This window comes from Numida meleagris, chromosome 12 (assembly GCF_002078875.1).
Source record: "Numida meleagris isolate 19003 breed g44 Domestic line chromosome 12, NumMel1.0, whole genome shotgun sequence".
NCBI lineage: Eukaryota > Metazoa > Chordata > Aves > Galliformes > Numididae > Numida > Numida meleagris.
In genome coordinates this window covers 14,265,790-14,291,570 of record NC_034420.1, presented here as the reverse complement: position 1 = coordinate 14,291,570, position 25,781 = coordinate 14,265,790, and the positions used below count along the sequence as shown (strand labels likewise).

Below are 25,781 nucleotides of genomic sequence, written 5' to 3'. Positions count from 1 at the left end.
ATCTTCCAGTTGCGGAGTTGTAACGTTCATGTCCCTGGACAATGCCAAAATATCTTGTGATATATTATGCGATGTGTATTCTCTGATTCCTTGGTTAATATGGTTACACTTCCTATCAATATGTTTAAATATCAATGAGTCCGTGTTAGGGTATGTTTGGGCTTCCCTCCAACTTTTCTTTCCAACTAACAACAGAAGAATGTTCTGTCCGTCCTTTGGATGAATCGGTGTTTATGCAAACCGAAAAAAATTTCAAAAATTCTATTACCAAGGCAAAACAAGGGGTTACAACCTGTCAGAGAATGCCTTAACCATTAGTGGGAATAAAATGGTGTGCTCACCCTGAGTATTTTTCACATCTTTGCTTCAGCTGCTGAGCCAGCCAACCAACCAGAAAAGCCAAAGACTCCACAGTCTTAGTTACTGGCACAAATCTGTTAAGTCATATTCCACCTCTCCCCACCCCAGGATTTTGCTCTGTTCTCTGTTGTTTTCCTTCTTTGCGTGGCTGCTGCCATTACCCAGGCTGAATCGAATTTTGCTTTCTGAGAAGTTCTGGACTGTAGAAAGATGACAAAGACCATTCCTTACTGGTTGCTTTGAAATGTTATCTCCTTTCTAATCTTTTGTTGCTAAAAACAGACAAGGAAAAAAAATCCATCATTGCCACCCCTTCCTCCTTCCTTCTTCCCCCCCCCCCCCCCCCCCCCCCCCCCCCCCCCCCCAAAAAAAAAGAAACAACGAAAAAACATCAGCAACAACAAAACATGACTATAGGAAATTCTTGAAGGCAGAAGAAACTAACACACTTACTGGCACAGAGATAACAAGGATTCAGCTTACATACCCAAAGTGAGGCTATTTTTAAATCATGTTTTCATTTTCTGTATAGAAATTATTTTCAGACCTCTATGACACTGCTTATCTTTGACTCTGGCAGCTGCTACCTGCAGCAGCTCAATGTGTGGTGCCTCAAACTGATACAGTACTTCCATGCTGTCACTGTTTTTTATCACTTACAACTACAGCAGTATGAATGAAAACAGACAACGGGTGGCCTAGCAAGTGATATATGCCCCCCATGAAATCTTCGCTTCAGTTGGTCAAGATTCTTCATTGTGATTTTAGCACTGAAACTCTGGTTTACTCCTTCATATGGGTGTGAGACACTGATTACCATGATTCAGAGCAGCAGAGGAGACTTGCGTTGTCTTTTTTGCAGCTGGGATAATTGTTTTTCTTCAGAGAAGAACTGCATAATAAATTATCTGCTGTTTCTAAAGCAATACGAAAGTGCTCCATTGCCCCCAGTGAGGACAGTATGAGTAGTTTGACATAAGTCCTAAAATGCTTTGTAATCTTGTATTTTTTTGGATAATTAAGCTCACTAGGAACTTCATAGCTTTTTTTCCTTTCTTTTTTTTTAAATCAAATGGACTAATTGGCCACAGAGTGGAGAATAGTCTAGGATCGTATCAGGCTTGTTCGTGTTCCTTGCATCCCTTGTCAGCTGTCGGCCAAATGCCAAATTCTTAGATTTACATATTTGCATTTTCCAGCTCCAAATAAGTCCGCAGTGCCTCCACTGATAATTAGATTGGAATGAGCAAATATTTTCTGAGCAGCAAACTAACAATGCGCAGTTTCCTACAGGTTTCTGCCTTGTGAAAGCTCTTCCAGCTTTCATGGAGCTTCAGGTGCATGAATAATACATGGGTTCATACCACAGCCTCTCCCTTAGTATTCTTTTAGGGGCAGTTAGAAGAGCTCTCTTCTCATCCATCTCTTTTGTTGGAATGTAGTTATCTATAACACTCTCTACCCTTCTGTTACACTGATTTAAAATCAGTCAATATATTTAGAGTTGGTGGTGAAGGGGATTTATAGACTTATACAGAAACCGTAACACAGAAAGAATACATAAACAGTGTATCCTTTGGAAACAATACTAAAAATTTAGTTTAGATGAGGAAATTATTTCTCATATCTGATGAAGTCTATTCCTGCTCTTAAACCAATTACATAAAGTAAACAGGTGGTTTATCTGCTGCTACGTATCCTGTTGTTACCTTAGAAAGGCCCGGATTCACTGTCAAAATTGTCCCCATGTGTAATGAGTTGAATGGGAGATGTGCACTATGTGAATCGGCTGGAAGTGGTCTCTGGAGGTGAGCTTACAGGATGTTGAGCCACAACAGAATTACTGAAGATGTGCAACAAACTGTCCATCTGTCCAAATAAAACAAAGGCCTTAATTACATAAACTGCAACGCGCACCTCTCAGAAGTGTCACTGTGACACCTTGGAGCATGTGAGCTATTGAGTGGACTGTAAATACATGTCATTCTAAGGAATCTTATTTAGAGGACTCAGTACCTCCACGAATACATTTATATATTCAATGGAGAACGCATTGTGTTTCACTCTTTATATCAGCTCCATCATGTTTTATTTTTGTAACAGTATTACTTTGGTAACGTAACTGCATTCCAAAAGTCTTCACTCTTTGTTATTATTAATGGTTATGATACTGGCAAGTTAATTTGGTATAGTTATTTTCTCTTTCCAGTACAAACAATATTTGGTTCCTAAGAAACATTAGGAATATATAATGTGCCCATTATTACAGTTATTTATTCACAAGTATGCATTGATATCTGGGAGTGGGATTGTTTGTCTTCTTCTCTCATGCATGCATTGTTTTACTTGCATTCAGTATTTTAAATAGGAGAAATTAACAGGTAGGGAAACAACAGTAAACTAATAATAATAAAAAATATATTTAGAGCTGATGATCAAGCCATGGGAATCTGTTACAGTCCAAGATACATAGTAAATATAGTTCTCTTTTAAAATTTGCACCGATGTCAGCAATGGAATGCTGATCTGTCAATGCTGACACTGATTGGTGCTTCCTGGTTGAAATGGTGTCAGGGAGAGAGACAACATTCTTAAAAGTATATAAATAGGTGTCCCGCCTGCTCATGAAAAGTCTGATTTATGAGAAAGAAATGGATTATGTATATCAAAGAGAATACCTGGAGATGAAGTTGTCATCTGTTTTCTGTTCAGCCCACTTCTCTACCTTTGCAGCTTTCTAACAGAGCTAAATCATGCTGCGCTATTTTTGTGCTTGGTCTCTGCCCAAATCTCCCCGCCCCACAGTGACATGTCTTCGACTGCTTTTGATTTGTAGGAGAAAGTGCAACATGCAGAGTTCCTCGTTCTTCTTGTGGGAATAATGTTGTTGGGGTGGTTGTTATTTGCTGGTTTTGAACAGTTATACAAGAATGCTGTTAATTTTGAAAGCTGGCATAAAAATCGTCCAAATGATTTGAGGGGAAAAAAGTAATATCAGGCCCTCTTGACATCCCCTTTTTTTTTTTAGTAAATGCTTAAAGAAACAAAGATGTTGTGTGGGTGACGACAAAGATCCATTTCTCCCCTTACTTATAATGGTTCTAACATTTGTTTAAGAAAACAAATTGTAATTTTTCGTTCTTTATGAAGTGCTTCAGAAAGTCCCTGCTGAAACGTAGCCATCTGGGGGATATTTTTGTCAAAGCCACCAGGTTTACTTCTGTAGATTTGTTCACCAGCCTAAGACGCACCTTCTTTGCAGGATCCTTTACTTAGTGTTTGTTGATTTGTCTACTGCTATCACTTCAATGAGTCTTTGTCATCATCTTCAGATCAGACTCCATTTGTAGCCAGATCTGCTGCTTGAATAACGTTGTGTCATGAACTACTTTCAAGCACATGATTTCCATTGTTCTTGGAGAGGTACAAGCTAATGTATACCTCAGCACAGCATGCTACAAATCTGTCAATGTGTGATTGTTGACAAAGATTAGCTGTCATTGTCATCCTGTCCATTTGAAATTCTTAAGGATGTTGCATAAACTGAAGGGTTTGTGGTTTTTTGTGTACTTCCTTTTTGCTTACTTTGAAATAATAAAAAAACAAAACTTGAAAGTTCTGTCAAAAATTCAGAGCCAAAAATGACCTGAAACCAGACAGAATTTTAAAAGTGCATTTCCTTGGAAATGTTATGTTGACCCCATAATTGTCATATGCAAGCGGTGTCAAAGTTTCCTACCCACTCAATGCAGTACCATGAAGTCCAAAGTTCCCTGCTCAGTAACACCTCCCAGAGCCTGGACATTCCCTTCAGTATGCTTCCTCCAGCACTGAGATGTGAACAGAAATGAATGTGCAGAGAACAGTAATAATACATATGTGATTCTAAGCAGTGTGTGGATTCATGATGCATTAAAGAGAATTACAGAGGAGATATGGAGGATCAGTTTCCCTGGTGTCTTGTGCTTATTTTGGCCAGTTCTCAATAAGAAAGAGCTGCTGTTTGCTTGTGTTAATGAGCTAGTGAATGTTGTTTACAGATACTTTGTGAGACTTAAACAGACAGAGTTTGCTGATGTATCTGTCTCTTTAGGTACATAGAAATATTATGCCGAATGTTACATTATGTATTTTCCATGTGATAGAGAATGATTATTCACTATAAGCCAAGACACAGTTTTAAGCAAAGAAAAAGCTTTCTACCTATGCCTCATTACCCATGATGACAGAGAACACGAATGCCCATTTTGAGCTGATGTATGCTGTTACTAGACTCTGGTGCTGTAAACCTGCCCCTCCCAGAAAACATGGAGCTGCCTTGCCAGTAAGGAAGCAGGTAAGGTTGCCATTCCCTCCTGAATGGAATATTGTCCTGTAATGTCATCAAACCTCACCTCTTGAAATGTCTACTAACCCGTTCCTAATATTTTAGAAGGTACCACCAACTCTGAGGGAATTAAATGCTCTCACTGTTCTACAGAGTCACAGCTTTCCACCTAGAGCTCTTAGCACCGAATATAATAAATAAATGAAATGAAGGATTTACTTTAAAAGTTAGAGCCCCTGGTTATTCTATTTCACCACTGTTAATACCCATAAATCTGTTCATCTGTTTTAGCTAATCTGCATAGGCATTTGTATTATGAACTCCACTGTGCTGTCTCAGTGCTTGCAGATCTGTTCTATATTAGGGAAGAAACATCTTTAATTAGTTCAATGTATGGTGTGAATGTGTTTAGGATTTATTATACAATGAATACTTATTCAAGAGAGATTTAATTATCCATCTCTACATTTGAGTAAGAGTAACATAACCTCAGCAGAAATACATTTCTGTTAAGTTTATAGGTATTTGTTTTTTCCAGTGAGCTATATAAAAGTCTAATGAAAGAAAAATATAATGCAGACCCAGTAAATTACTCTGAGCTCCCACCTCACACTGGGATTGAGCTCAAAAATGATTAATGTACTATAGGTTTCTATAGCAGGTCAGAAGAAGCAGAAAAAGTGATCCACACATCCTCACCAGGACACAACAGCTCCAGTGTTGAGCACGTTCACCCATGTTTTGTTTGTCTAAAGGGTACAAAGCAGGAAGTCAAGAAGGCATTTATCTTTATTCTGTGTAAAGGAAGTAGAGGATGACAAATTACATAATGGAAAGGCTAAACCTCTGCAGTTTGTATTTGATCTAAATATTATCCAAGAAAAATTGATCAAATTCTTCATTTTGAGATGTTCTTACTATGCTGTAATGTTAACTAGGCAGCATGAGTGTAACTGAAGAACCTGTCTCATCATCTGTTTCACCGGGTGTATAGAACCCAACATTATTTATTAAGAGAAAATTACAAGAATTAAATAGGAATAATTGTGGTGAAGTAATATTTTCTGTTTTCCCCACGCTTCAATTCATGATTTCCCTTTCCTGCTGCCTTGGGTGCACTGTGGCAGCATTTTTCATAAGAAGTTGCTAGGGTAGCATGTGTTTTGAAGCAGAACTAGCTTTTTGCTTCTGAATTCATGTGCTTCATAAAATGGGACGCATCCCATTCTAGGAAAACTGGAATTTTTCTGTGCTTCTCTGACAGTCCTTCTACAGAAAACAAACTTCGGTTTCTGCTGTATTTTGTTCTTCTACAGAATGGTTGTATACACGGGAAAATAGTGTACTGTTAAGTTGGGTGGGAATGAACAGCTTAGTCTGGGCATGCTCCTTGAGCTCACAAAGCCTGCAAGGTGAAGTTACTCTGGTAAGAACAGCTGCATGGGTTTTGCTGTTGTATGTAGGTAAGACTTATGTTCACTTGATAGCCACAGCTAAAATGTGCTTTATGAAGTAACTGATCTTTTCTCAAAATACCCCAGGTTTTCTTCTCAAGCCAAGATACATTAGGCTACCTAGGTGGCCATTGGTTGTGCAAGTTTGTTGGAATGGTTTAAATTATAAGAAGTTACTGCCTCTTGAGCATGATATTCTCTGTTAGCAATGATCCCTCCTCCTCGCCCCCACCTTGAACCAGGGAATAGAAAATATAAAATAAGTATGTATGTGAAGTGTAACAGAACTCAAATAAAAGGAAAACAGAAGAAAACTCAGCTTGAATAGCATTGCAAAGGAAATGGAGAACTTGTTTGCAAACAGGTTTTCCAAACAGCTCACTTTTGCTCATGTTCAAGCCCAGTTAGCAGCCAGGCGATAGCAAACTAGCAAGTCTCCACAGCTTCTGTGCTGTGTATTGGTGGCTGTGCTTGAGAGAAGCTGCCAGCATCAATATTGATTATTCTGTCCATTCCAAAATACACCGTATGTGTCACAGTTCATGCCAGTTGAATCAGCTAAAACTGAATTCAGTGCAAATGCTCAGAGGTAAGATTCTGAGAGAGGATTGCTAGTTTCTCTCAAATATTTTTCTACCAAAATGAGATATTCTTCACTAATACGTGTGACACCAAATTCTCACTCTTGATGCTTAGAAATCCTAACTAGACACGCTCAGATTAGTAATAATGCTCCTAAGCAATGAGAATGAACCAGCAGATATCCAGGTGCTTCTTTAAGCATGCTAAATGCTTAAATTGGAGCTGGATATCATTGTAAAAGTTTAGGCTACAGTACATACATAGTTTCTGAGTATGAGACTGCAAATCCTGAAATTACATGGTCATCTTTCAGCCAAGCTCTACTAGCAGGGAAACTGTTATCTCACTCTTTTAAATATGCAACACATCAGTGACATAACAGAGTCTTTCAATAATAAGGTAAACTTTAAAATAAAGTTACAGACCTTAGTGCTTCTGCATAATAAGGCAGCTAGTCATTCTTAAAATGATTTTAAAAGGTCAATTTTTCCATTTTTGTTCATGAAAAATGTTCCAGCTTTTTCAGTACTCATAGACTTCACAATTATGGGAGCCTGTTATAATACTTTAGTCTGATTTCCTGCATAGACCTTTGACAAGAGGAGCTGAATTCTTCATCTTCTCTGAAATCATTATGTATTTGTTTATTTATATTGCATGTAGTTGGGGATCTCAAATCAGGAATGGAGGTTCTCTACATCTGTTGCAAAAGAGACGCTTTTCTAAAAATCCTCAAGTATTAGTTGCTGGTGAGATAATTACTTTTTTCCACTGGTTGAGTAGTAGGTTTTTTCACTTTAACCCTATAGCTTTATATTTTGGCTCTTACAGCTGCTGTACCTTTGTTTCCCATGATCATATTTCAATTTTGAAGACATTTTCATGTGGTTCAAGTTGTCTGGTTTTGAGTTTGACTTTATATCAAATTGTCTCCATTCTTTTAATGTAGGATGGGCCAAATCTGGTTAAAATGACTCTTCATTTTTCATTGCTTGTCATTCAAATGTGACATCCAAAGATCACAATGGATGAACACAACTGCTGACTTGATTTGAAAAGAGGTTAGGGCTATCTGGCTTGCTTTTGTTTCCTATGATAGTGGAAAGATAGTGCTACTCCTGGTTTTCACTTCTTGTTTGTTTTTTTTCTTTCAGAATAAAAGTTAATTTTTATTTCATCAATCGCTTTGACATTATAGAAAATTGTAAATTTTTCTGTAACCTAAAAGATTAACTTTCTGTCTAATTTTTGTAATAAGGCAACCAAGTGCAACTGGTTTTCTGGTCTTCTGCAGAAGTGCACAAAACTACAACTGTGTCTTTATTTCCCCACAGTGTTCCATCTTGTTTACCTGTACCTTAATTTGTAGCACACTGGCCATATTTCACCTTTCTGCTTCCAGTATTTTAATTAGGGCTGCAAGCCACTTGTTTGCCTTAGTCTGTGACTAACCTGTATATTAGAGAATATTATTTCTGTCTTGACTGTCTCTGGGTGTTCTGAGAGAAAAGCAGCAGTGAAATCTGTTCTCTGGCATTGAAAGTGAAATGCTTGGTTACAGTCATAGTAAAGGAAGGTGGCAGTAGATATCATGGAATCATAGAATGGTTTGGGTTGGAAGGGACCTTTAAGATCATCTAGTTCTAACCCCCCTATAGGCGGGGACACCTCCCTCTAGACCAGGCTGCTCAGAGCCCCATGAAGCTGGAGTACATGTACCTCTGTGTGAGAAAATAGTGACTTTATTGAAGGAATAGCTCTGTATTTGATATGGTATTAAAAAATAATAATAAAAACTGAGTGTAACACTTGGGAGATAAAGATTTAGGCGTAGATTTCTTTTTTTATTTATACTAAAGCAAAGGACGCGTCCCTGAGAAATGTTTTTGCATCACTTCGTGGTGTACTCAGACACCTCAGCATCTGATTTGCAGTTGGTAGAAGCAGGCTTAACTTGCATACTGTCAAGGTTTGGTCACCTTGCCTGGCTGTCAGAATTTCAGCAAATCTGTTCTACAGGAGCCATTAGCTTCTGTTTGAACTCTGCAGTGCAATGTATTCAGTTTTGTCTGCTCTGGTATATTTCCTTTAAGCAAATCTTCTTTTCATGCTTACGGTAGGATAGATAGCATCAGGAAATTATATCTGAATTTGTTGATGAAGAGTGTATGCTCCACAGGAAAGAAAATCTAATTCTGTCACTTTGTGTATGTATGTTTTTGTGTGCACACATTGGGTAATGTATACTTTGTTACTGGATGCAATGTCCAGGTTTGTGTTAGGATCCAGTCATTTGCTTTGCCATGCCAGTCCATAAAGCCAATCTTGTCTTTGAAAAAGCTTTTTTCCATTTTTTTCCTGCTCTTTTTCCCCCCTTTGGTGCTGCTCTCAGGTAGCAGACAGCTAGCAATTTAAATGAGTTGAGTTTATGGATGGCTGCAGAAGCTGTCTTCATTCCCACCCCGTACATATCCATCAGCCATTCTGCAGCACTTTGCTGCAGCAGCAGGGCACAGCTAATCAGAGCCATCCCGGTGGACCGCTGCGCTGGGCAGGAGAGTGCTGGGCTGCTGGAGCAGGAAGGCAGAGCCTTATTACATGAGTAACCTATTCCCAAGGAAACATGCATATAAAAACCCTCAGAGGTTTTAATAGGGAAACAATGTATTCTGCTACTTTTGGTTTGTGTTTTAAAGACCAAAAATACTTACGGCGCAAAAATTAATTTCTTATTAAAAACCTGCGGACTTTACCTAATGTAATCAGACTTGCCTTATGTCACAGCCACTCTTTTCTTCATTTTCAAACCACTTTGACGTGTAGAGCTGATTATCATGCCAATCTGCTGTGGTAGGTACATTGGTTGTTTACTGCAGTGCTCTTCTCCATTGGAGAAATGTTAAGAGCTTGGTTAGCATGCAAAAGTGTAGCTCACATTTCAGAACGAAAATGTTTGATGTAGAATTGTGTATTTTTAACTGATGAACTGATATAAATGAATAATATTGATATAAGACAAACAGCATAGAGTGATTCTTGCTTTAGGAGCCTATTTGTGTTGCATGTACATCCAGCCTTGCCCCTTCCCGCTTCCATCTCAGGCTTTTTTACTATGCATTCCAGAAAAGCAAAACAAACTGTGACAGCCAGGTGAATATATATGGTGTTAATAAAAACAATATTTTAGCTATCAGTCTTCTGAGCTGGAGAGATGCATGTAGCAGCTTGCTGCTCAGAGGCAGCAGCCCTGCTCCAAAGACCCAAGCAAACTTTGACCTTTGATGTATTGAGGAGGGGACCCCTCTGGGATCCTAAGAGTGTTGTGGTGTGTTCTGATTTATCAGCATTTTAATTCGATCATCTTAGCTGCTGAAACTTGAATGGGCTATATTTGCGGAGATAAGCTTCTCCTGAGTGACTGCTTCCCAGTTGTGAGCACTGTGAAAGGAAGAGACGTTTTTAAATAATTGGGAGAGAGTCTGAGAAAGTGACTGCCTGAAGCAAGGAAACTTTGCTCACCCAGGAAAGAGGAGAGTGGTCTGCTTGGTAGAACAGAGCAGACTGGCAGAGAGAGAGCAAAGCACAGAACACATAGATGAGACAGATAATAGATAAAGGCAAGCCTCTGCCTCTTGGGAAAAATTATCAATTTCTACTTTGACAAAGTCACCTTTCTTCAAAGTTTACTGTTCCATCTATGGGCAAATAAGTGTCAAATTCACAGCAGAGTAATCAGCCCATAAAAATATATGGCCAAAAATTCTGGGTAAAGGATCAGAGAACTTTCTCCTTCACTGTTTTCATCAGTCCCTCTGCTTCACTTGCTGCTAGGGCCAGCAGAGCCCAGTCCTGCCTGTGCAGGAGTCCTGACCTGACATCAGCCGTGAGCTATACGTGCGTATCTTTACATCTCACCTGCTCTCTGCCTTCAGCCTTGAGGCATCCTGACACATTTGACATTTCAACAACCTCTAGCCCTCAACACTTCTTGCCTTCCTTCACAATTTTATCTGTAGCGTTTTACACTCGGTCCTCCACTAATCTGTTCCTGCCCCACACCACATTCCCCAGCCTCGTGCTTTGCCTGGAAACTGACCAGCTGCCACTCAGCCTCCTCGCGTTGTAGTGACCACTCCTTCTGAATATAAGTTCTTTGGTTCTGTTTACACAGAGCTACTGGGTGGTTAAGTCTTCAAGCAGATAAACAGTCTGGCTTGGATTTGTTTTACAGTCAAGCTAACATTTTCTAGGTTTGAAATATAAAACAGAAGACAATCCGTTGCCTAGCGGATGGTTTCGATAGCTATAAATGATCAATACTCATCAGAATGTCGAAAAAAATTGAAGAATTTGAAATTGTCCTGGGGGCCAAAAAAAGATGAGATTCTCTGACTGCCATTGAGATAATAAACAGCTTTTTCAGGAAATTCCTTGAAAATTGTCCTTTAGTGTCAGACATGTATCAGACATAACATTGTTTGATGACTTTCTCTACAGCATCAGCAAATCACAAAGCAGTGTTTTTGCCAGTACTGTTGCTGCAGTTGGCCAATATAGTCAGAAAGGAATCTTTCGTGCTTTAGCTTTGGAGGGAGTGATGCAAATTCTCGGGCATAATTTCTGTTGCATGTATGAAAATAAATTAAGAATTAATTCTTCAGTCCATGTTCTTCTCTCATTTCCATCTCTTTTACATCTGTACAAAATCTGTTCATTTTAGTTCTAGTAGTTGAGATTTATATAGTTGTAGCCAAGAATATAATCTGTCCTAGTGAGTACAAAGTAAACAAAGAACAATGGGTAATTAAAGATATCAAGGACATACAGGAGACAGCAACGCTACTGAGAATCCATCAAAAGCATCAGAACAGACAGTGAAAAATCATGGTACCTAGAAAACAGCCGAAAGTCAAACAGAAAGCAGAATAGGAGTTGTTTTCCTAAAATAAGTTGAAAAAAATGCTGGAGAATAAGATAGTAAGTCAGAGAACGTTTTGGCAATGCCACTTGCAGCAAGCGGAAAAGCCAGGCTAAGGTCATAATTAGAGGAAATAATAAAATTCGTGCACATCCTGAAAATCAGGCTATAAATACTGCTTCTACTAAAAAAAGAAAAAAGAAAAGAAACAAATTACTGTGGGTGAAAGCCAGTATGAAGTGCAAAGAAACTGAAGTAGTGAGAACAGAGGATATTTTAGCTTGACTGAATGCAAAACCACAAAGAGCCAAGCATAGGTAATGAGAAATCCTTGAGGGATCTGCATACTGAAGTTGAAGTAATAGGCACAGAACAAAAGCAACCGCTAACAGTCTTCCTTAAACACTCATTCTGCTGCTGGAGTTGTCAGCAATCATAGAGAAGTCTTTTACAGTGTTTGTAAAATGTAGAACCACTGAACCTTTCAGAAAGAAATAAGAGATATACAGGTAATTGTGCAGTTCTCTTTAATGTTAGTACAAACCTTCAGGAGGAGAACGGTAAATTCAGAGAAGCTCTCAGAAGATGCTGAAGATCTTAAAAACAAGAATTATGAAAACTTATGGATAATGACTTTTTGCCTTTGGTGGGGACGTTATTTGGAGATTTTGATGATTTTCAGAGACAGGAATTTTACATTAGCAGTGCAGAACTACATGCAATAAGCTGTAAACCAAGAGGCAATTTTGAATAGAGGGAGAAGGCTGTGATTAGAAACAACTGCACAAATGTGGCAGGCCAGGAAAGCCTTCTCCGGGATCACACCTTGTAGTGACAGAGGATCACAGGGAATATTAAAGAGGGTTACATGAGATCCCTAGGTAAACTGACTTACTGGTTTTTGTTGTTTTGCTCTTTCATTTTTGGAAAAAAAAAAAAAGCAAGCTTTAATTTTCCCCTATTTGTAGGGATAAGGAAAAGGGGAGTGTACTGAGTGTAACAGCTAAATGAAGCAGTACTGCACTGTGCAGGGATGCTGGTGTGATGTGTATGCTTGTTCATCCTTTTGAGCAGATGTGAGGCTCATTGTTCCCTTCAAGTTCTTCCTGGCTGTTGTCACAATCAATGAAACTTGATTTTTGAAAAGATAGTTACAGATGTATAATGATAGTTCCCAGCAAATCTCAGGATCTACCAGTCCTTCTCAGTCCTTCTCAGAGGTGATTACTATAGATGCAATCTCTGAGGAGGGTCTGCTACAAGGAAAATAATGATTTTCAAAGTCCAGGTCATGATATATTGACAGCTGTTTTTTGAGGTCCTTGCTTGCCTTCTTGTTATTGTTATACTTCACTTTCTGGATTAAACTTGCACAGCATCAGAATTTCATATCACTTTCTCTTCAGTTAGCCATATTGCTCAGGCCACAATCCAGCTCACATGATCTAGAGCTCTCAACCATCCAGTATTTAATCAGGATCTATTTGGATTGTCAAAGGTTTTAAAAATAGCATACAGGGAGCACAGGGTATATCTTTATTAGCATTTCAGTTGGCATCAAAGTATGCTTTGCAAACGAGTCTCCCAGCTGCCTCCAGTTACTGCATTGCTCGCATTGCAGTGTGTGTAAAATGGAATTGTTATTGACAAAAGGAAGAAACAGACTTGCTTTGAGATACACATACCTGATGATCAAGAGACGAGTTCAGTAGATCAGACTGGACCTAGTCTGAGGCAAAGGGTAGACTTTGGGTGCAAAGCAGATGTTGGATCTTCAGCACAAATTGTTTCATTCTGCAAATCCTCTCCTAAAGCACCATGCCGTTTATTAATGTTGATGTCCAAATCTGCACTGCAGGAGGATTAGTGCGTGTTCTTCCTTTCCAGAATGTACATCTGTAAACCTGCTTGTGCAAATCACAGCTGAGGAAGGGTCTAATCCTTCCCCTGTCACATACTGCTGTGCTTTTCAGCCGTTGGATGTTCTCAGTTCACTGTTAGGAAACAGTACATTATAACATCATTTCCATTTTGCTAACTGATTTCAAGATTCTAACGTGAGAACAAGTGCACGCAGACCCAGACTGGTGCCGAGGACTCAGCTTCCTTCTAAGCACCAGTGTAAAACTGTGGCAGTGTTAGTGCCTCTGTGTGGCTAACCATAATCTACTGAAGACAAACTAGGACATGTAGGAAAGTCTTACTCAAAGCGTATTTTCTTTGTCCTCAAGCTAGTATTAAAATTCTCTAGGGTATTTTCATTAGGCTGGGTTTTTCTCTCTTGATTTCAAGTTGCAATTTCCCTTGCAAACACTTCTCAAAACACTTCTGTGAAAATGAGTTTGCCTCTGTTCAAATATTCTGCCAGCTCGTAATATCTTTGACTGAACTGACAAATAGCTTGACAGTGTTCCTAGAATCTGCCAAAATACAGTTTTAGAAATCATGATGCCAAGCAAGGTAATAATCTAAATGAATGTTACTGCAGCTGAGCATTCACATTCCTGACTTTCTTTAATTCAGTTAGAACCAGGTAAGTCCCCAGTTGCTGGAGTTATTGTTTTTTCTATAGCAAAGGTAAATATTTCAGTTTGCTGTTTCCCTGTTAACCTGTGATTACCACTTTTACGTATCATGGTTAGCTTATAAGGCATTTAACAAATCTTCAAATTGTTTCCTTCAGTAATGGGGTGAGCAATTGGAATGACCTTAATGTACAATGGCTAAGAATTAGCTTCAGTGCAGGAAATCCTATGTTTTAATTAGCTATCTTAAATCATATTTTTGTGGACCTATTATGCTCATGCTTATTAGGACTTTTCAGCGCTGCTGAAAGTTCCACTTATCCTGGTTTATACAACCAAGAGAACCAACCTCCTGCTTTCCCAACCCCAAGGGCAATTGAGGAAATCTCCCTGAGTCTCAACAGCAGAGAATTCTGCCTTCAGTGGGAGCAGAAAATTTAACTGTGATTTCTAACAGTTTGGGAAATTACGGTGTTTGGGCTATGTGAAGATAATAGCGAGTCTATGTCAGTCAGTCTCCAGTAAGAAATATTTCTTAAATGTGAGGATGAAGTCTTTCATCACATTTTTGCATATATTGAAACAAGCAGAAGCGTTACTCAAAATCTCTGCTCTTACTATGAGTGAATAATGGTATTTAGTAAATAAATCTGCATTAATATTATGCAAGTAAAACAGCTTTCCTGGAGATCTTCAGAGCATGCTACTTCTTGTGACACATGAATAAAGTTGAGGCTTTGGCTTAGCAGTGTGAAAAATCGTTTATGAAGAGCATTTAATCATACAATCACAGAATCCCCTGAGCTGGAAGGAACCCACAAGTACCATTGATTCCAGCTTCTGGCTCCACACAGGACCATCCAAAATTCAAACTTTACATCTAAGAGCATTGTCCATACACTCCTTGAACTCCAGCAGCTTGGAGCATGACCACTGCCCTGGGCATTCTGTTCCAGTACCCAGCCACCATCTGGTGAAGAACCTTTTTGCTAATACTCAAGGCACGCATTCATTAATTCGGTCACTAAAGACAGAAAGAAAGAAACTGATATTTTTTTAGTTTCAGAAGCTACAATTGGGTACATTAGCAGTAGAATATCTGCCTCAAAACCTCCTGTAGTAAAGTGCGTGGAACCAGGAAAGGGTTTAGTTTAAAATGTATATGGCGTTGAATAGAAAACAGAAGAATAAAATAATTTTTAATAAAAATAAAAGAAAATGTTGACTAGAAGAGATTGATGTTGAGATTTACTTACTGTAATAGACCAATGAAATTCATGGAAAGGTGTGTACGTCCGTCTGTTGGATCACAGGGTTTTCAATTAAAGTATGTTCCTTGAGATCCTCAGCACATTTAGTAAATAATTCTATGGCTGTTCTTTAAGGTATGTATTTCCTCTGATTGCATATCTCTGAGGTTTGTAGATTAGTTGCACAGCACATTAGATCTATTTTCTCAGTTGGTAGAATTATATGAGTAGTTGTACTAGACCTCGGGTGTAAAATTATAGCTGATAGAAATTCAAATGTTCTGCTAGACTTAAGAAATCTTAAAGATCTTCAGTACTCTTCAGATGTTTCTAAATGCTGCTTTTTCAGATACTGTTCTTTATCAAAATGCCAATTTGATTTGCTTTTGACACATTGCATGATTTAATGCCTTTTAGATTGAGCATCAGTAATGTCTAGAGATTGGGAAAATACTTCTGCTTACAGCAGAAGAGTTCAAAAAACCTTTTTTGATATCGGGAAGCTGCATATTCTCTTGAGCCATGGCTGCTTGGTTAGAAGGTTCCCTGAGATTGCAAAATAATGTTTTGCTGCCTCTTAGTTTCTCATGTCATGCCACAATATGTACTGACCTTTTATCACTGAAGCACAGATGTGCATGTTCTGGCAAGTTCAAGAGTGCATTATATTTCCCTACAGGAGACTACTGCAGATGTCTTTCCTTGGTCCAAGAAGCATGCTAGGTTAAAAAATGAAAGGTTGCTTAGTTTTCTTAATTTTGCCAAAAGATCTTCATTTGACAGTTGCTTCATCATCATGCTCAGAGCTATGGAAACTTAATGCAGTGTATATTTCAGATATTTATTTTGTCCTTTTCTCAGCAGCTCTAAACATGTGCCAATTTTTGACTACATTTGTTCACGCTGAATATTGTTTCCAGGGAGTGTGATGCATGAAATTTTATATGTAAACAATTAAAAACTTTAAATGATGAATTGAGAGCCACTGAAAGCACAAATAAAATGGCCAAAGTTTCTGCAGTCGTATGACACAAGTGTATTGTATTTGAATCTTTCTGTTCACTCTTGCCTATCATTATTGCGAAGTAAAATAAATAAGAATAAGATCTGAGCATAGCCGTCATAATGTTTGGAGTTTTGAGGTGAAAGGAGTATTGGTGTGAACTCTGTGGGCTTATCTGAAAGTGAAAGGTCAGAACTCATCATGAAATTAAATTATTGAAGGATACCAGGATGGTTGCAGTGATCAAACTCAGTAAAGTCCTTATCCAGTAATGATGATGTTCTCATTGGTTTGGACTCTTGCAAGCAAACAGAAGTGTGCAAATTAAGCTGCTAAATCATCCATGTCATTGCAAGTGCAACTCTAACTTTTGTGGCTTAAAATGTTATACCTGGATTGTAATTTGCCTTTGGACGTTGTTTTGTGGACTTCTTGAGAAGAAGAAAATATGCATAGATTGGGCGGGCAGTCAGGTGCTGTCGTCTTTGGCTAAAATAAAATAGGGTCAAGCCATATGGAACACAGACAGCCTTAGCATTTAAATTATACCAAACCCATCACTGCAGTTTAGCTATCTTGTTCCAGAACCAGAATATTTTGCTTCTTAAGTCTTCTTTTTTCCAAATCTTTTTAATTGATTACTTGAGCTACATCTTTTCAAGCACTATTCCAACAAAAACAGTCTCACCAAGATATTATTGCTTCAAGTAGATGGTGATTAGCAATTATCTTACGAAAGGTAAATTTTGTCACTGTTACTTTTCCTCTGAGTCAATAAATTAGTTTCTCAGTATGCAGAATGACGTGTCTCACTTCATTGGTGTAATCAATTAATGAATTATGGGTAGAAAAATGTTACATTCTTGCACTTCTTATGATATTTTAGGAAATGGATAAAGTGCATCCATAACAAAACAGAGGCAGCAGGGACTTCTACTGAACCAGCCTACAGAAAACTTCATCACATGAAAAGAGCTGGAAGGAGCACTTTCTTTTAAGCTTGTTGTCAGATTTGCATAGTGATTTTTGATGTTTTGTCTTTTTTTTTTTTTTTTTTTGTAGAATGGATTAAATCCCGAGACACTTAATGAAACTGTTATCGTAAACTGGAATGGAAGGCACACATTTGTAATGGCTCATGAGGTTTCTGATCTGAAAATGCCCACAAATGCCTCACACAGTCAGTAACTGGTTGACCATAACTGCTTTTTCCTCATCCAAATCTAAGAAATTTCAAATACTGACAAAAAGCAGAGCTGCAACGCTGCCCTTTTCAACAGCAGTGTGAACAGTTTGACTTCAGCTCTTGTAAAGAGCTTCAAAAATTCTTGGAGCTAGATTTTGCTTGAGGCTACAAAGGAAATAAAAACAAATGCACATGTGCTTCCAGGGACAGTTCATTGCTCATAATTCAGTATAATTTATACATTCTCCTGACAGTCATTAGTTACGCATTTAAAGAAGCAGTTTTAAAGAGTAAGGACATAATAACTAGTCTAACTATCTCTTTACATCTCAGAAAATTGTATCACCGAGTACCAAAGTTAGATGAGTAGATTTTGTTCAGCTGCTGTTGTTCCCTTGTATGTTTTAACCACTGGGATTTGTACATCTGCATGGAATATAATTACACATTTATTCATAACTTTTATGACTTTGATTTCAGAAGAATTATTTTATCTCATACTGAGTTTATTCCTATAATAGGACATTGAAATAAAATAAAATCATATGACTTAACAGATATCTAAATACTTTGTAAAATAAAACAAGGAATAAATGTATTTAATCATTATGCAAATTGATAATCACTGTAAGGCAGCAAATACCACTGTGAAAGAAGCAATAGTGTTAGGATTTCTTTATGAGAATGTTATTATCCAGATAGTAACCCCAAATGTTCAGCTAAAAAAGACCCAGTGAATCTGTCACAAACAGCTTCTGCAAATGTACTCTCAAAGCAGCACGGTTACTGAAAGTGAAGTAACATTGCCAATGGCTTTATAACCTTCAAGCTTAATGTGCTTGGTTTGCAAGCTGCCTGAAAACAATTGCTTTCTAAGTATGCAATTTGAGTCTTTGAATGAAAATCCAGATGCAGAAAGAGTTTAGTAGCTTTCCTTTCAAATGTATGTTTTAAATATTACATCCATTAAGGGTATGATTTATTAACAGTATCTTTATGTTGAGGATCAGTAGGGAATCATTCTTAAATTGTATTCACAAAGACAGCTCAAGGTAGAGCACAGTGGCTTTGATTGGTGGAAAGCAAACAAATGAGGTGAGAAAATAATGCTGGGGTCAGGATTTTGACTTGTTTAAATCAATGGAGATCTATACTGACTTCACACAGTGGGCATTTGTAGTTTTTGTGTGTAGTTGTTGGAACTTTACAAGGATCACTAGATTCAGTGACTTAGTATGTCTACCCCAGTGCTGATTCGTGCATAATTGTAGTTCACGAATCAGAAATGAAGCTGCTTTAAGGAGTTTCACCTGGAAGGAAGAGGAATAGACTTCTGTAAACTGTGGCTCTGCTTCTTGCTTCCTGCTGAGCTGGGTGCTGCTGTCTCTGAAAGTGGGAGTTAATGACTCCGGGCCTTTTTCTGTCTGTGCTCTGTGCTGAAGCAGCTGCACAATTTAAGTGGTTCTTCACAGGTCAAACTGTGAGGACCTGCACAAAACTCATAGCGAAGAGGATGAGTGTATTTTCTAAGAAGTAAAAACCTCATTGGTCTTGACATTGTTCTCTCTGTCCTCTGAAAAGTGTAACTTCATGGACGTATGTTCCATGGCAGACTTGTTTTCTAACTGCGTTACATAAATTCCAAGGCAGATAATACAAGTGCTAAGCAGCGTTTTAACAGGAGGACCTCTCGAGTTTATTTTACTGACATAAATTCTCTGGTCTCCCATGAGGGCGCTCAGCTTTTCTACCCTGTAGCGCTGGGCTTGGCTCTCTTGATGGGAGTTCCCTGGTGATGAGCCCACACCCAGGTGCCCCAATTTGGATCTCCTGCTGCCTTGGCACCCTTTGATACATAAGTCCTCCTAGTCCTAGCACCAGAATTCTGGCCTCTTCTTTTTACTTGCCCGCTGTTTACCACCTACACGCTGCCTCCCACACATCCCTGTTTCTGAGTAAGTAATTTCAAATGTAGGTCACTTTCTAGCAGTGGGAGCCCTGATGGGTGTTCAGAAGCTGAATCAAACGTGTTTGTTGTCAGAGATGGATATGGAGTTATGATTAAATAGAGATTTGCATGCACATGCAGTAGGCATCAGGGAGCGACCAAGGAAGCTCTCCAGCACGCGGGACCAAATGTTGGAGGGAATAAAGCCTTACTAATTTATGTAGTCAGTTTCTATTGAGCTTCCCCACAGATAGCCACAGGGTCTGATTGCCTGAGGCAGTTGTTTCAGTTGAGATGCTCAATCATCACTATGTGACCTCTTCTCCTCAGGCCCTGTTAAAGTCAGTCTGTCTTCCCTCCAGCCCTAGTTCCTCCCTCCCCTTGCTGTCTCTGCAGATAGCCAGACTGGAGGCCCTTCGCTAAGGTCAGGGAAAGGGAACTTAGGGCTGGAGAAAAATCCATTGAACAGGACTCTGCAGTGCCTCTAAGACTGCTCTGTGAGGCTGAGGCACGATGTGTAGGGGATATCTATTGTAAATTTGCAACATAAAGAGCAATTTAATGTTCTGTTTTTCAGTCTGGTCTTGGAGCTGTATCTGTGGCAGTACAGGGGATCAGCAAGGACTCCTGAGTTTTGTCTTTACAGCTTAGAGAAGCTGGTATGTCTGTGGGACATATTGAGGTGTGAGAAGCTTGACGAAAGTAAGGTTGCTAAAAATTATTTAACTTTAGACAGGGAAAAAAGGCTTTTTAGCACATGCTAATGAGAGGAAGAGTTCAGGCAGAAGTGATAACGTATTTCTAAAGTTAGACTATTAAGAGGGCCAGCAAAGAATAATCAAGCCAAGGCGATGTTTTCAGTTTTAGGTATTTCAGCACAAGCTGGAGCAGACGGTTGGATGATTGTTCCAGCCACCCAAATCCATCAGCTGTGAGTGCTGGCACAGTGCTGTGCTAAAGCAGCGATATAGCTTCTGACTCACAGCTGGCCCTCATTCATCCTGCTTGAAGCACAAGCAGAGTAGATGAGCATCTGTTTGCCCTCGTCATTGTAGACATACCCTTTGGCTTCGTTCTTATGGATAAACAAAAGTGATTTTGATTTAAAAAGAAAAAAAAGAAATATTTTTAATTCTTTCCATAATTTGTCCTTTACAACAAAGAAAGAAAACAATAAAAAGAGTAGGAAAGAAAAAACAGAAGAGTAGCTGGAAGATTTCTACATAAAAGGCCACATGGCTGAGTTCTAAAAAATGAGAATTATTATAATATGAATTATTATTCATGCTGGTATTGACTGAATGGTAACTTATTTTTCAATTATTTTCAGCTTTTCTTAATTTCTGAAATTTTGGCCTATGAAAACTGCTGGCAACATCTTGCAGTAGAACATGAGTGGTAGATCTTGTTTCCTGATAAAGAGTAAAATAAATACATTTTTGATTTAGTAAACAAGAAAAAATGTAACATTCTGGGTCATACTAAGCCGGAGAAATTCTGCACCTTAGTGATAGCTTAACAAAAAATACATGTGTTGAGAATGGAACGTACGAGATCATAATACCTGGTCAAGGACCTTTTCTATACTAAGTATTTGGATATGTATTTATATATTTCACATTGTTATTAATAAATCAATATCCATTCTATGGTATTAATGTATTTAGCATTATGTATGAGTCCAGTGTGAACCCCTTAAGGCAGCCTTGCTTTCTTGCTAAAGCATGGCATTATATTTTTTTTGATGACTTAGCTATAGTACTCTAGAAACGTTCTGACATTCTCAGACCTTTCACATTACGTGTTAAGGTGTCCAGGCACAGTCTGGAAAGGTTTCTTTCTTTTTCACTAGTGGAATCCCCAACACTTCAGGCCTTTCTGGGAAATTTATCACTAAACTTTTTAAGGGTGTTCCCTACCAAGTCATAATGAAATACACACACTAATTCACTGTGAAGAAGCATCCTGATTGGGTGCATTTTCCCAGGAGAGAGACAAGAAAAAAAGAAGAGCTCAGAGGCAGCTAGAGGAGTCCTGGTGTGCTTAGGATCCCAGAGTCAGCTCTTGACACTAATGCAGACTCTGGGCACTAGCTGCTATTTATTCACTGATGTATTGGGTGGGTCAGATACTTTATCTTCCTTTTAGATAAATAAATAACATGTAATATGCTGACACAAACTATTTGCCTAAAACAGGCAATAGGCCTTGGGGAGATGTTTATGATACAGGCTGGACTGACTTAGCAAGCAGCAGCTGGTGCTTTCACTCTGCTCAGTGTTGGAATGATCTTCTGTACCGCAAGGTAGAGAGGCAGAAAATGCAGCTGCATCTTTCTGGAGCTAATTTTAAAAAAGTAATGAGCTGGTAATTACCACTTTTCCCAGCTGGTCTTTATGAGGGTAAAAGGTTTAATCATAGATTGAGGATGGAAGAGAAAAACGCTAAGCAGGCTGCAAAGCAGCGTTAATAAATGTCCCTCCTGGAGATACTTAGAAATGTGAGCTCTTGTTGGCTGGGAGGAACTGGAAATGAAGATTACCTCTACAAGGTTATCTATCAGAACTTGAGGTTATGCCCTTTTGTACATCAGGTTTCTCAGGCAGGATCTGCGATGGCGTTTTCACATTGGCTGTGCCTACTGCTGGCTCCTTCAGGTCAGGGTGATTTTCCTAGGCCTTGGGCAAGCAAACTGAACCCAGCTCACTCTGAAAGATGCAAAGCAAAGGGGATTTGCTGAGGAGGTTTTTCAGCTGGCATCTCATTTCTATTTGATTCATAAATATAAGTTTAATTAAAGCGGTAAAATATAAATATTTATGCACCCATTTAGCTAATGTTGGCTTCTATTTATAAACAAGAGCATCTTGCAAGTGGTTCTTTTAGACAAGTGAGTAAAGTAAGTATAGAGTGCCTCTATGTTAAATTAACCATGCTTTATTAACATCCAAAATATCAAGTGTTTGGTAATAACTAAACCAAAAAGTGACAATGGAGTTAGTTTGGTGGGAATAACACTGGAAATACTTAATATTTGGGAAAATCAGAAACCAAAAAAGGTAGCTTTTTTTTTTTTTGGTTGATTGTTTGTTTTTACTGTTATTGTAGCAAAATGGAGGGTAATAAGAGAGAATATTAGTTGTTAATGTATCGGTGTTATGGTCAATTTCTATTTGTCAACTTTTCTAAATGACTTATAAGACATTGTGTCACGCAGCTCTGTTTCAAGGTTTAATTTTGCAAATGAAAGCTATGAGCTGTTTGGTAGTTGCCCTGTGACATCTTTTTTCTGAGAATTTTTACATTTTATCTACGTAGATGATAGGATCAGTAGCAGATGACTTACATACCACTTTTTTTCTTCTTTTTACCAATGGGGTGCATTAATTTTGCCACGTATATTTGGTCTTTCTTGATGTGACTTCATTATATATTTTATGACTGAATATAGTTATTTCAATGCAGAGGAGAAAGAACTGTCTCAAATTCAGCCAGTTTACAAATGTAACAGGCACCTTAAGGCTGAATTCACCCATATATTCTGTGTCCTTGGATGAAATCTTGATAAAAGTATGTATAAATCTCTGATGATATCTTTGAGATATTGTATAAAGCAACGAGGCCTGACAGCATGAAAGTTTTTGTGAGCATTAAACTAGCACTTTTTAAACGTCCTTTGCATGCTTAGTTTAACATATGATGATTCTCTTGATTTGCTTTTTTGATGGCATACCAGTCAAAGTTGGATGGATTTGACACCTAAGTATTAAAAAATAAAAGAATATTTTGGGCTTGTTAGGAAACAATTTATTGTGCACAGTACACTGAAATGGTTTTAAATGACTCGAAAGCTTGTTTTATCTCATCTCTTGATTGCACAAATCAAAATAGTAATAGTGTAATAAAAAACCGAGATGTGAATCTATCAATCTATATTTGTTTTCTTACAAATTTTTCATGTCCTATGATTATAACGTATTTCTTAGTTAAATTTCCTGAGAGTCAAATCTTGAAATAGGGCTCTGTCGTGCTAATTGATTAATAGATTCGGAACTGAAAAGACAGCTCCTGTCCCAAGTCTTGCGATGGAAATTAGGTTGGGGAATGTCTGAAGCTGGCAAGCAACCAGTGAGTTGCTGTCTGTGTGAGGAACTGACTCAGGTTATCTGCCTCGCTGCCTCGGGTCAATGCCTGTCCTAGGCAGCCAGTAGACCTGTAAAATGTTAAAAAGAGGCAGAAAGGCCGAAGGCCTCATCCTCACACAGTGGGAATGAGATAGAACTCAACGTTTCCTCAAGAATTGGAGGTTGGGGCTAGTTTGACAAAAGGTGATGCTATGCTGAGTGTTTCTCTCTGATGTGAGACTGAGGCCACCAGGGACACAGGACTTGCAGCAAAGCTCTTTTACTGTGGCCTTCAGTATGTGCTCTGTGAGAGGGACAAGAAAATTCTGGAGTCTGCAGTTCACATTTATTTTCAGGTGTGCACAGAGACCATGATAATATATCACATTTCTATAAAGCTGGGTTGAGCTAAGGCAGTCAAATCCGGACTGGGTTTGCAATATCAATTCGTCTCTTCTCATGCATGAATTTAGGTGTGCAGAGTCCCTTCAGCTAATTAAAGGATTTATTTAGTCATACGCGGTCACTGAACCATAAGCAAAACCCTCAAAGTGTGAATTCTGTGCAAGGAGAGAGATATTTTTGAATATTTGTTCATCAGAAATATTTCTTAGTTGCTGTTACTTGTTGTACTGAAATGGATTCGTGCCTAGTTTTGCCTTCCCATCCGAGTCCACCAAACAGTCTTCCAAGTCAGTTAAGGAAAAAAGAAAAACTCTCTCATATAGCAGGTATGTAACAGATGAGTATGAGGAAAAACACCTCCTGGTGCTTTTGTCAGCCCAGAGGAAAAGAAAGCACCTTTCCTGGTGTTTTATAGGAGACAAACATGCTAATAGCACAGCAGCTGAAAACTGGGCCATGACAGCCAACGTGGGAAGGTCAGAAAAGAAAAAGGATTTCATTTGAAGGCTAAGGGCATCTGAAACAAGTGATTTCACGTTTTAAAGGGTGCTCAGGATAAAATTAGTGAATGTCATATCTTTATGTTGTTTAATTTCTTTCTTTCTTCTTCTCTCATTTGTAATGCTTGCGTATTCAGGAAGTTGAGGTAGGTTTCCACTTTTAACTTGTAAATATCAGTAAAGTATTTAAAAAATATCATAATGTGTGTTACGTTTTAAACTCTTATTATCAACTATTAATAGTTCTGAATAGAACATACTAATACATGTTAGTTATTAATATGTTAATATTGGTTTATTAACATGTTAATATTAAACCAAGAGAGTAGGTTTGTATGTTACAGCAGGTGTAAGGTGCTTTAAGCGCATTGATACCTTTCCAAGTAGAAATTCAGAAACAGATTTGTTTATTCACTTTTCTCATTATGCTGTTTTATTGAATATGAATGTTAAACTCTTAATCAAGTTGCTTGCATTTATTACTTTTTAAATTTAATAGCATACGTATTTTGAGTACCATATATTGCTATACCAGGGTATTCTTCTTCTGTTGGAGGAAGTTACAGTGAAATAATGGTATCCATTTGGGGATGTAACAGTCTCTCCTGCTAACAAAAGTCATTTCTAGTTAAGGTGGAAATTCCAGCAGTGTCCTAGCAGAAAGCCCCATCTATTTTTGAAGTCAGAACTTCAGGTGGTTTTTAAATGAGGTGGAGATTTTCTGCTCAGCCATATCTACAGGGTGAATTTCACCTTTACAGTGCTATAACCATTCAGCTCCATTTCTCACTGGTATCGATGCCGAACTGACTCTCTAGTGCCATATTTTCTGTTTTCTAGCTGACATAAATTGTTTTAAGTGCTATTGACCAGATTGCTTTAATGTATGAATAGTCATTATTTACTCCTATAAATACTAATGAGTTTTATATGTGTAAAATTTCAAAGATTTTCTCTATTCTACCCTTTATTTGTGGGGTTTTTTTCTAATATCTTTTCTCATGCATTTCCCTATAATAAAATCCTGTAGTTACAGGCATATTGCAAAATAAATATAGCTTTAATTTTCAAAACAGAATGCAAAAGGAGAAAAGGAGAAGGAATAGGCTTACAGAAGAGAGAAATGCTTTGTAGGTTGGTTCTTTTTTTTTTTTTTTTTTTTTTTTTTTTGCAATACAGATAATACATCCTTTGAAGAA

General features: G+C 38.2%; 1 protein-coding gene across 4 annotated transcripts in view; it reads left to right on the top strand.

Annotated features, from left to right (window-relative positions):
• Positions 1-25,781, top strand: part of SPOCK1 (SPARC/osteonectin, cwcv and kazal like domains proteoglycan 1) — a 257,432-nt gene that overhangs the window by 57,315 nt on the left and 174,336 nt on the right. For 3 of the 4 annotated variants that reach the window (XM_021410531.1, XM_021410533.1, XM_021410532.1), the window contains exon 3: positions 24,720-24,728. The exons of the other annotated variant lie outside the window; for it this stretch is intronic. In XM_021410531.1, the coding sequence (XP_021266206.1) occupies positions 24,720-24,728 (9 nt within the window). The remainder of the gene's footprint in view (positions 1-24,719; positions 24,729-25,781) is intronic. 4 annotated transcript variants of the gene reach the window in all.